The sequence below is a fragment of the Grammomys surdaster genome, unplaced genomic scaffold, assembly GCF_004785775.1.
Source record: "Grammomys surdaster isolate TR1022 unplaced genomic scaffold, NIH_TR_1.0 137, whole genome shotgun sequence".
Classification (NCBI taxonomy): domain Eukaryota; kingdom Metazoa; phylum Chordata; class Mammalia; order Rodentia; family Muridae; genus Grammomys; species Grammomys surdaster.
The window spans coordinates 9207611-9219645 of NW_021604595.1; the positions used below are offsets into that span (position 1 = coordinate 9207611).

General features: G+C 43.0%; 1 protein-coding gene across 2 annotated transcripts in view; it reads right to left on the reverse strand.

The window, feature by feature from the left end:
- Gcnt2 (glucosaminyl (N-acetyl) transferase 2 (I blood group)) overlaps positions 1-12035 on the reverse strand; it is a 66329-nt gene that overhangs the window by 5184 nt on the left and 49110 nt on the right. For both annotated transcript variants that reach the window (XM_028763198.1, XM_028763197.1), the window contains exon 2: positions 306-398. In XM_028763198.1, coding sequence (XP_028619031.1) covers positions 306-398 — 93 coding nt within the window. The remainder of the gene's footprint in view (positions 1-305; positions 399-12035) is intronic.

Genomic DNA, 12035 nt, shown 5'->3' on the forward strand with positions numbered 1-12035 from the left:
TTCTCTTTCTCTCTCTCTCTCTCTCTCTCTCTCTCTCTCTCTCTCTCTCTCTCTCTCTCTCTCTTTCTCTCTCTCTTCCTCACTCACTCACTCCCCTCTCCCTCCTTGTTAGGTATAAGATTGAGAGTATCCGAGATATTAAAACTCATCTTCAGAAGAGACGTCACACTGAAGCTTCAGGCTTCTCTAATGATCACAGACTGTGTAGTCCATTTTCTCTTCACAAGAACCTTGTCTATTGAGTTTGCAGTTGTCCTCAGGTCAACAGCCACAGGCAGTTATGGCCCCAGAGCAGGAAATCTTACCATGGCAGCCTCCGTGGTTCGATTCCATATCCCTCCACTTCACAGCTCTGAGGTTCCCCGTCCAGGATGCATTTGGCATAGCGCCAGGGACTCCTGCAACAATGGTAACATTGCACTAAAAACCAGGAGCTCAAACCGTCATTCTATTTCCACATGCCTCTGTTCTCCAGGCTATTGAGTTTCTGTACAACGGTTGTCTCCCCAGACAGCAATAGCAAGCTCCTTCCAGATGTGACAACCAGAAGAAGTGTCTGCAGACATTGCCTCATGTCCTCTGGGGAAGCAACACTATCATACTTGAGCCACACAGTGGCAAGCCATCCCAGCAGCCTCTGCTCCTCCCAACAAACTCTGGATAAGTCATGAAAACAGAAGGGCCCACTTAACCATACTGGGTAGTTTTGTCCTCAAATAATTAAAAACTCAGGACTGGAAATGGCGGCAGGGGTGGGGGGGGGCTTAGAATCCAGACCTCTAAGGCATCTGAGAGTGCATATAGGAATCTATACAAATATGAAAGAGGCATACTCAGCTTTGTGAGCTGTAGTATTTGGTTTTTTTTGCCAGGACGAATATAATTTATGATTTCATGTATACAGAATATCATTTGGAGGTAATGATGCTATGCAAATACCTGCACTCAAAATGCCAATAGTCCTCTCTTAGGAAATTCCAAGATAATAAAACATACTTGGATAGGAAGGATAATGTTCCTTTTACACAGAGAGACATTCAGAGACACACTGGAACCCTGTGGGCATGCTAGATCACATGGCAAGAAGAACTGCAGTTGCTCTGACGCTGAGCTTCAAATAGGCTATCCTGGATTATCTGGGTGGATGCAAAGGCCCAAGCAGTAGGAATCCTGACAGGCTAGACTTCAGCCTTTTACTCCAGTATGCCAATCAAAGGTAAGCGGTCAAAGGCAGAAAACAGAGTTCACGTATATCGGGAAGCACAGAGAAATGGGGCCAATAACCCCACGTCCACCTTCATCATTGAAGTACTACCGTGAACTCTAAATTTCAACAGAGGGATTACTGGAGTGAGCTGGAAGCAAGAGTCAGGCACATTAAGTTAGCCTTTGCCTAAGCCTGGTTTGGTTGATCATTACCTCCCGTTCGGTAAGGTGACTGTAAGAAGTCCCAGTTGCTTGTCGGGCCAAGCCCGTTCCCAAGACATGATTGCTTCTGCTTGGGTGTGATTTCTGTCATGGGATGAACAGGTCTGGGCCGTTCCTAGAATTCAGCACATGGGCAGGTTCAGGACAATCACTAGAGATGTCCATCCGCTTTGGGTGAGGTGTGGCTCTTGGGCAGGATGCTGTAAAACCTGACAGTTACTCTTTTTTTTTTTTTTTTTTTTTTTGTCTATGGGCCTCAGGTGAGATGAACTGAGTTTGTTTCAGTATCCCCAGATTTTGGACAGACACTCTTTAAGTGCAGAAGTGAGCAAAGTTGATGAGGCAGATACAAAATGAAGACAAGGAAGGCAGCCTTCCTTGTATCTCTAGATTGTCTTTCCCCTGCTGGACAGTTACAATGTAACTTATTATAGCCTCAAGCGGAAAACCAACTACTGAAGAAGATGGCATTTTCCAATAAGGATAGAGGGGAAAAAGTCTAAGACCCAAACTTTGAAAGAAATTCAGTAGGCCTGAACACTTAAAACTAACCTATTAAAAAAAAGATTAATAATGAACATTTCAGAAGAAAACAAAAATGAAATGTTGTCACAACCTATCCTGTAAACACTGTGGATCTGTAACCCCTGGGACCTTTTTTTTTTTTTTGGTCTTGTGTCCCAGACTTGAAAGCATTCAACAGAAAGTCTTCAGTAATACCACTTCCTACTGCTTTGTGTTTAAATACTTCAAAGGTTATTGTAGTGCTTGCCTATCCAAAAAGAAGCCAAAAAAAAAAGCTTCCTTATTTTGTTCTTGATACATACTCTTACGTAACTTAGATTACAAGGAAAATAATTGACATTAAAACTTTGCCTGGGGAATGTGGAAATCCAGGAGGGAATTCATTTTGTTTTACTTTGTCAAGCTAATGTGTGTGTGATGTTTTTGAGTCTATTTAGATTAAACAACTATGCTGGACAACTAAAGACACCTTCCTGATAAGAGAGCTCCTAACCTTTGAGCAAGTATGTTTCCGAGAAGACAGTTTTCTCTTTCATGCTCATTAATATTGATTACACAAACTAATTAATGCCTTCCATCATCCCAGAGATCCGATCAGCACATTTATAATCAATGACTGCCCACCTTCTGAGTAGACACATAAACCCACTAATCTCTGGCTAGTGAAATTCCAAACTCCCATACTTTGATGACATGTCTGTTTAAATATTATCTGTGGTTCATGTTTGTGCATAAAATATGATCTTCATTAGCAGAAGGGGGAGCAGTTAGACTTTGTCTTCCCCCATCTCCCATAAACTCCTGGACATAGAGAAGTCTGGATAAAACGGGTGTAGCTCCTGGCTCCAGTGTGGTTCTTGGACTGGAAGGAACATTATCACCTGGAAACTCATGAGAAATGTAGTCTTGTGGCCCACCCAGACTTCCTAAAACAGGGCCAGCACCTCCCTAGGATCACAGAATCCTCTGCATGACCAAGTGTGAGGAAAGTTGAGAGGCCAGAGAGCAGCCACCCACCTTTCTGCCATCCTCCCTCCATCTAGCCATATGCTTAACCTTGTCCTTAAATCCTATGGTACTCAAATCTGCTCTGAAGGCCAACTGGCTGCTCCTATGTCCGCCCCTTGTTCAGTTTAATTACTTTGTCTCCATTGCTGGGACCTGTGTGTGTGTGTGTGTGTGTGTTTAATTTTTATCTTATGTGTATTTTTATTTTATGTGTATGTGTATTTTGAAGGCATGTGTGTCTGGTGTCCTAGGAGCTGGAAGAGGCCATTGGATCCCCTGGGACTGGATTTAACTGGAGCTGTGAGCTGCCACACGGTGCTAGGAACCAAGTCCTGGTCCTCTGCTTGGTATCATTGGGTATTTTTTAGTATCTTTGACTCTCCTCACTGATGAAGTGAGTTTATAAAACCAGTGCTTTCTAGTTTAGATTGTATGCAACTTATGGGGGTCGGGGTACTCTCTTTCTCTCTTTCTCTCTCCCTCTCTCCCTCTCTTTTCCTCTCCTTCTCTCCTTCTTTTCCCTTCCCTCCCTCCCTCCCTCCCTCCCTCCCTCCCTCCCTCCTCCTCCTCCTCTTCTTCCCTTCCTTCTCTCTCCCTCCCTCCCTCCTTCCCTTTCTCTCCTTCCTTTCCTCCCTCCTTCTTTCTCTCTCTTACACACACACACACTCATATAATACAAACATAAGTTTCATAAAGCAGTTTGTAGGCTTCTTCCAGGAATGACATTTGTTTACACTGCTATCTAGTTTTCTTTAAAAAAAAAAATTCTGGTCAGAAACTGCTGAGGTGGGGCTTGGAGGTATATCCCAGGTGGTCGACTGCTTACCTAGCATACACAAAGCCCAGGGTTTGATCCTCAGCACTGAATAAACTGGCTGTGGTGGCAAAAGCCTGAATGTTGGTAATCCCCACCACTCAGGAGAGAGAGAGGCTAGAGGATCAGAAGTTTCAGGTCATCCTCTCCCACTGAACTGGGGGCCAGCCTGGGATATATGAGATGCTGTCACAAAGTAACCAATAAAAGTTACTGGATTAAGACAATTACTAAGGTCTCTTCTGGATACTACGATGGGAAAGAGCTGCTACTTTCCAAACGTACAGGCTTCAGTTCTGTTGTGGTTGCTGCTCTATGGCCATTATCGTGTTTATGGCCAAGGGGCCTGCAGGACAGTCCCAGCAGATTTGAGTATGAGTTTATTTTCCATTCACAAGAAACCTAACAACGTTCCATTTTTTTTTTCATTATTTCCAAGATAAGACAAAAAGGAGTTTGCCCATGTTATCAGAAAAAACATTTTCACCAAAATAAATAAATAAATAAAATTTAAAAAAAATCCAATTCTCTTCTTTGCTCTTCATGGGCTTCTGAAAATAGAACATTGGAGATAAAGTTTGGAGAGGAACCTGGAATGTTTTTCTTGGGTTTCAGCCTTTACTGGTCAAATAACTGGGCTTGTTAAATAAACGAATAGGCTTCTTTGAAATTCGACCTTTGTTTCTATGAACTTCGTTTCTCCTCATCATCTCCCTGGTTCCCTCCTCGTTTGGGGAGACTTGTGTGTGATAAGTTCCAGCAACTGCTTGATTCAAGCCCAGATATATCCTCTTTCACTCACTTACTGGACACACAAAGAATTTAAATGTCAGGCACTGAGATTTCTGAATTTAGCAATGGTGCTGGACATAGAGACAATTCTAGAATGATCCTGGCTAACAGGTAGGAAAAGCTACCTACCATAACTGCCCCCTGCCTGCTTTGGTCCATTGGAACCAATTCCTTCAAAATAAGATAAAGTAATTTTTGAAGATATAGATGTATACAGGCACCCAGTGACTGTGACATTGTTACCCATACTGACAAATACAGTTCTGAAGTCAGGACTTCAAGTTGTTTGACTTTAAACAGCTAATTTACTCCCACAAAGGTGCAAAGGCGTGGTGTGACAAATCCTGGCAGGACTTTGTCAGCAGGGCCATCTCTACATATCCCTGGGGGACTGGAGTGAGGATCTCCCTCCCCCTACCTTCTTTGGATACCTCACAGACAGTGGTGCAGGATCTGCCTACATCTTCCTGGCCTGGCAGGAAAGATAAGCAGTTTTGGTTTTGTTTTGTTTTTCCAGACAGGGTCTTTCTAACTATGTGCAGTCCTGGCTGTTCTGGAACTCACTCTCCGTAGACCAGACTGTCCTCAAACTCAGAGATCCATCTGCTTCTGCTGGGATTACTGCCAACCTAAGGAAGGTATTTAAAAGAGATCCTTGTGTCCTTCCCACTGGCTATCTGAGTACTCAAAGGAATGGTCCCAAAGGAATTGGAGTTTCCCCAGGAATTTCACACTGGCAGAAGTCTGGTGCCAGCCAGAGGAAGAACTTGTCTCCCAAAATGACAATTTCTTAGACAACCTTGTAGGAGGACCCAGAGCAGAGACAATGATATATCAAACTAACCAGGGTCTGCCTAGCATCTGCTTAGGTTTGTATACCTCTGATGCTCTTCTTCAACCTGAGTACCAGGATAGGGAAGATGGATTGGGGGTGGGGTGGGAGGGGTATCTTTCTGAATGTGGCTAACATTGACTTTTTCTGCTTTTCAGTGTCAGCGATTTAACTGGAGGATAGAAAATTGGGGGGGGGGAGGGGATGCTGAGCCAGGCTTATTATGAGATGTCAGAGTTCAGGCTCTAGTAACTCTGGGAACATCTGAAATAATTTGTCTTTGGACCACGTAGAATGTCAATAGCATGTGTCACTGTTCATAGTTCTCATCCTCTGCTGTTTAGGGAGTACGAGTCTGCACATTCGTCATGGAGACATGCACGGGAGGCAGAGGCAGGCAGATCTCTGGGTTCAAGGCTGGCCTGGTCTACATAGTAAGTTCCAGAACAGCCAAGAGCACAGGGAGAAAACCCTATCTCAAAAAACCAAAACCAAACCAACAAAACCCACCACAACAAAAACAGATGTAGAGACAACAGATGCACTGTGTTTAGCAATTAATCACCATAAACATTGAAAGCATGATCCTTCTATTAAAATCTCATGAACCATGTATGTTTTTTCCCTTTGCTATGATGAAATACAAGGCCAAAAACAACTTAAGAGAAAAAGATTATTTTGGCTTACAGTTCCAGGAGGACAGAATCCGTCATGGTGGGGAAGACACAGAGACAGGAACAGGAAGATGGCTAAAGGGGACAACTATAAAACCTCAAAGCCCACCCCCAGGAAGATGTCTCAAGTATTCACCTCCTAAAGGCTCTACACTCTTCTCAAACAGCAATAGGGAGCAACTGGGGATCACGTGTTTCAAAACATGAGCCCCTATAAGACAGTTTACATTCAAACCACAACCACCTAACTACAATTCTCTATTGTGGGATGTCTTGTATACTGTAGGAAATTTAGCAACAGCCCTGGCCACTGTCCAGTAGTTATCCTCCAATCACAGTGTCTTAATTAAACAACTCCACAAATACTGCCAAAGGTCACGTGAGGCTCCACATTGCTCTTCATTAAACGGAAAAAAAAATTACAAGGCAACCCACACACCCGGAATAACGAGTTACGTAACGTTAATAAGCCGTGAATACACTCTTGCATGTAAAATGTGAGGCAAGGATCTGCTACTCTCATACAATATATATGCAGGCGAAACACTAATGTGCATAAGATAAAAAATAAATCCTGTTTACTCAAGGAAAAGTGTTACTCAAGGAAATAGCAATTTGCCTTATTGTGGGAACTTTCTGTGACGTCAAAGACAGCTTAATAACAAAGTTTATTGACATATACCCAAATCAATGATTGAGTAATTGGACCTGTGATTATGCTAATAGCTTAACAAAAGAAAAATATAGAAAGTGTTCATTTGCTGTAAATGTTTAATACTAAACAGGCTGAACGCTAATAACAGGGAAATGGCGGTGTCAAGTAACCTGGATTATAAATCTGACCAGTTAGCATCTGACTCCTCTTCAGCTGTAAAAGGTCAAGGACGAAACAGAGAAGGAAACCCCCACCCCAGAGTTTTAGAACCTAAATGCCTTTAGAAATGTCCTAATACATTATAGGCACCTCCTCCCATTTTGTTGCTAATCTGTATAGAACCCAGAAAATGGATGCCAGTAAATCAGGAGTGTGTATGTGGGAGGGATGTGACACTGTGGTTTGGGCTGGGGTAGGAGTTTGCAATGGAATGGACCCAAGGTTTTGTGCGTGCTGAATAGCCATCTACCATCTAAGCTCCAGCTCAGCCTAGCTTGTTGGTTTTCTTCCAAGATAAAAACTGAAAAATAAAATGTATCTAAATTCTTTCTTGCATGTTTCCTACATTCTAGAGTAGATTCTGGTAGAAAATGCATACATGGGTATTCTTGGTGCTTATAAGATCTAGAAGGGGACGGACACATACACACACAGTCTTTTTGCCAGTGGAAGGAAATGAATCCAGTGCTAAACTAGACAAGTGCCTTAGTACTATGTGTTTGTGTGTGTGCACGTGTGTATGTGTGCACGTGTGTGTGAGTGTATGTGTGTGGCGTGAATGTGTCTGTGTAAAGGCAACCTCAGGTGTGGTTCCTCAGGAACCACCCACCTTGTTTTGTGAGATAGGATTTCAAGGCCTTGTCTCAAAAACAAACAAAATCACATAGGTTACCAGAAGCAGCAGTTTTGGTGGCATGGGGGTAGGGTGGGGATGGAGTCCGTGAAAGAACCATGTGGAAAAGTCAGGTCACATTAGTGAAACACCTTCCAAGCCCCCAAAGCTCTGGCAACATTTATCAGAAGAACTCACAAAATCTTAACAACTTTTCCAGGCACTAAAGTTGGAGAAGTTTATTTTTTTCCCCATCCCAGCAAACTCTTACCAGATTTTTAAAAAGCAGGTGGCAGCTGATTTGTTTATAAAAAGAGAAAGAGAAAGATAATATGTTTTATGTGTGTGTGATGAGGTATGGGGTAAGGGGATGTCTCAGGGGGCCCATGCTGAGGCATCTATTACCCCGAGGGACCAGCCACACGATGGTATAGTATAGAATAGAGTTTATTCAGGACATGGGGAGGGAAGTTAAGAGGGTAGTAGAGGCAGGGAGAGACAGGGAGAGGCAGAGAGAGTGTAGAGAAGTAGAGTCCGGCCATGAGCATGTGGAGGGGGAGGGGAGAAAGGACGAGGGGATAGAGAGATCAACAGATCAAGAGAGCAAGAGAGAGGAGGGGGAAGCAGCCCCTTTTAGAGTGGGCCAGGCCTACCTGGATGTTGCCAGGTAACCATGGGGGTGGAGTTTAGACAGAACGCTAACCGTAGCTGCAGTTGGTGACGACTGAATGAAAGACCAAGCAGACAAGTTAGGAAGTTCTATTTTTCAGGTTTTTAAATTTTATCTTTGTTATTTTTCATTTTGTGTGTGTGAGAGGGGGGTGGGGCTATGTGCACGTGGACATAGGCACCTGAGGGGGCCTGAGGGATCTGGCGTGCTCTCAATTCTGCAGCCCCTTTCCTTTAGGTTTGACTCTCTTCATCTTACACAGAGTGTTTCTTCACTCTGGCTGTGTGTCAGAAGCATCTGCAGAGGTCTAAAAACCAGTGATCCCAGTATCTACCCGCCTTGTGGTGTGGCACAGAAGCCGAGGCAGCGGGTTCGGGGGTTCCGGCGGGATGCCTCGCCTCTGTACACTCAGAGACACTGACACAAACAATGCCTGAGCTCCCTCTTGGGGATCTGGTTTAAGACCACCCAGGGTTAAGTTTTAAACCCGGCACAAAAGGCTGAGGTGCCTATTTAGCATATAAAAGCAGATACGCAGCTAAATTCTCCCAGCATCCCTCAGTCCTTACGGGTTACAGGACTCTCCTGCTGGCACATCCCAGCCCCCACCCTAAACTCTTCAGCCCAGTGCATAATTTGGTTACCCACTCCTGTACCTCCTGGCTGCAGCGTCTGGTTTCCCTCTCCCTACAGGGCCCAGTTCATCAGGATCATGACCACGCTGGACTGTCCCTGAGGTCCCTACCGCTGGCTATATATACTCTTCCATATATGTATAATAAACTTTCTCCTCCACCCTACCCAGAAGCATGTTCCTCCCCTTTTCCTTTCTCTTTTTCCCTCAGTCATTGCTATTTTAAATTATTTATTTGTGTGCATGCGTGCCTGTGGCAGCCAGAGGAAATCCTGATGTGCCACCCCCTAGAATATCACCACTTCCTTTCAGATAAGCTCTCCCATAGGCCTGGAGCTCATCCGTTACACTAGGCTGCCTGGCCTGTGAGACCACTATCCTCTGGTCTCTGCCACCCCTGCGCTGAGATTAAAAGAAGGTTCAACCTCTTGACTGGTTGGTTGATTTTTGGGGGGGTGGGGTGGGAGGGACAGGTTTAGACTCTAACTGTACCCTAGGCTGATCCAAGCCTCACCATAAAACCCAATCTGTCCTCAAAATTTGAAGGACCCTCCTGTGGCAGCCACCTGAGTGCTGGGATTACAGGCATTTGCTACGTCTGGACGACTCCTAGTTCTCCATGGACCTCCTCCCCTGGCTTCATAGGACAGACAGACACCCAGCTGTATTATCCAATCCTTCCTATTTATCCAATGCTTTACCACACCAAGTACTGAGCCTCAGTGCGTACTGAGTTCTTCTTAGACAGTTTATTTTTTTATTTTATCAAATCTTAGAAGCTTTATTTTCAACTTTCAGGGATTTCAAAGGTAAAGTTCAAAGAAGCAGCTGTTTATTTTTTTTCAGTTTCCCTAAAATTAACTACCCCCAGCTTCACGTTGGCTTTGTGAATCTACTTTTTTCCTCTTAAAGTGATTATCCCATGGCTTGTCAAACACAGGACCCTGATAATAAAGGGTGGACTAAAATAATTCATAAAAGTATAAACAGATCAAAGTGAAAATACGCATACACACACAAAAATAAAGTACACATACACTACAAAACCTAATTCCTACAAATAATAAACCAATAAATATAATCCACCATATAAACAAACTGAAAGATGACCATCATTAGATTACCTCATTAGATGCAGGAAAGGTCCTTGACAAAATCCCAACACCCTTCATTATAAAAGTCTTGGAGAGATAAGACACAAGGGACACAGGAAGTCCATCGCCAACGTCAATGTCAATGGAGAGAAATTCAAAGCTATACCACTAAAATCAGGAGCAAGACAAGACTGTCAAGTCTCTCCACACCTATTAAATACAGCTCTTCAATTCATAGCTAGAGCAATCAGACAACTGAAGGCGATCAGATGGTACAAATTGAAAGGAAGAAGCCAAAGTATGTTTATTTGGAGATGATATGAAGTTGCACATTAAGTGTTCCTAAAAATTCCACTTGGAAATTCCTACGGCTCATAAAACACATTCAGCTAAGTAGCTGAATACAAAATTAACTCACAGAAATCAGTAGGGCTCCTCTATACAAATGACCAACAGAGAGAGAGAGCGCAAAGAAACACCTTTCACAATAGCCTCAAATAATAATATATCTTGGGGTAACTCTAACCAAGCGAGTGAAAGACTTGTATGATAAAAACTTCAAGTCACTGAAGACAGAAATTGGATGATAAAAGGAGATACAAAGATCTCTCATACTCATGGATTAACATAGTTAAAATGGCCATCCATTTGTACGGACTCAATGTAATCCCCAATGAAATTCTAACATACTTTTTCATAGATCTTGAAAGGACAATTTTCAGCTTCATATAGAAACACACACACAAAACAGCATAGCTGAAACAATCCAGAGTAATAAAAGAAATGCTGGAGGTATCACTATCCCTGATTTCAAGTTGTACTACCAAGCTATAGTAATAAAAACAGCGTTGTATTGGCACAAAACCAGACATTTTCGTCAGTGGAATCAAACTGAAGATCCAGATATAAATCTGCACACCTTTAGATGCCTGATTTTTGATAAAGAAGCCAGAAATACACACAGGAAATAAGACAGCATTTAAAACAAACCGTGCTAGTCAAACTGGATGACTGCATGGAGAAGAATCCAAATAGACCCATATCTATCACCCTGCATGAAACTCAGCTCCAAATGGATCGAAGACCTCAACATAAAACCAGATACACTGAACCCGATAGGAAAGAAAGTGGGGAATAGCCTTGAACTCACTGGCACAGGGAGATTTTCTGAACAGAATCCTGTTAGCACAGGCACTAAGATCAACAAAAACAATTAACAATGGGACCTCATGAAACTGAAAAGCTTTTGCATGGCAAAGGACACTGTTATTTTGACAAGGCAGCCACCAAACAGAATGGGGCAAGATTTTGACCAACTACACATCCAAGAGAGGGCTAATAACAAAAACATAAAAAGAACCCAAGAAACTAAATATCAAGAAATAAATAACTTAGTTTAAAAAATGAGGTACAGGGCTGGAGATGGCTGAGCAGTTATAAGCACTGGCGGCTCTTCCAAAGGTCCTGAGCTCAATTCCCAGCAATCACATGGTAGCTCACAACCATCTGTAATGGAATCTGATTCCCTCTTCTGGTGTGTCTGAAGACAGCTAGTGTGCTCATATGAATAAAAATAAAAATAAAAATAAATGAATCCTTTTTTTAAAAATGAGGTACAGATCCAAACAGAGAATTCTCAAAAGAGAGAACTGAAATGGCTGAGGAACGTTTAAAGAAATGCTCAACATCCTTAGCCATCAGGGAAATCCAAATCAAGACAACTCTGAGACCTTACACCTGTTAGAATGGCTAAGATCAAAGCCACAAGTGACAGCTCGTGCTGGTGAGAATGTGGAGTAAGAGAGACACCCACACATTGCTAGTGAGAGAGCAAATCTGTACAGCCACTATGGAAATCAGTGTGGTGGTTCCTCAGGAAGTTGGGAATCAATCTACCTGTGGACCCAGCTATGCCACCCTTAGGCATATATTCAAAGATGCTTCACCTTACCACAGAGACACTTGCTCAGCCATGTTCACTGTCGCCCAACTCATTATAGATTGAAATTGGAAACAACTTTGATGTCCCTCAACAGAAGAATGGACAAAATAAATGTGTTACATTTATACAATGGGG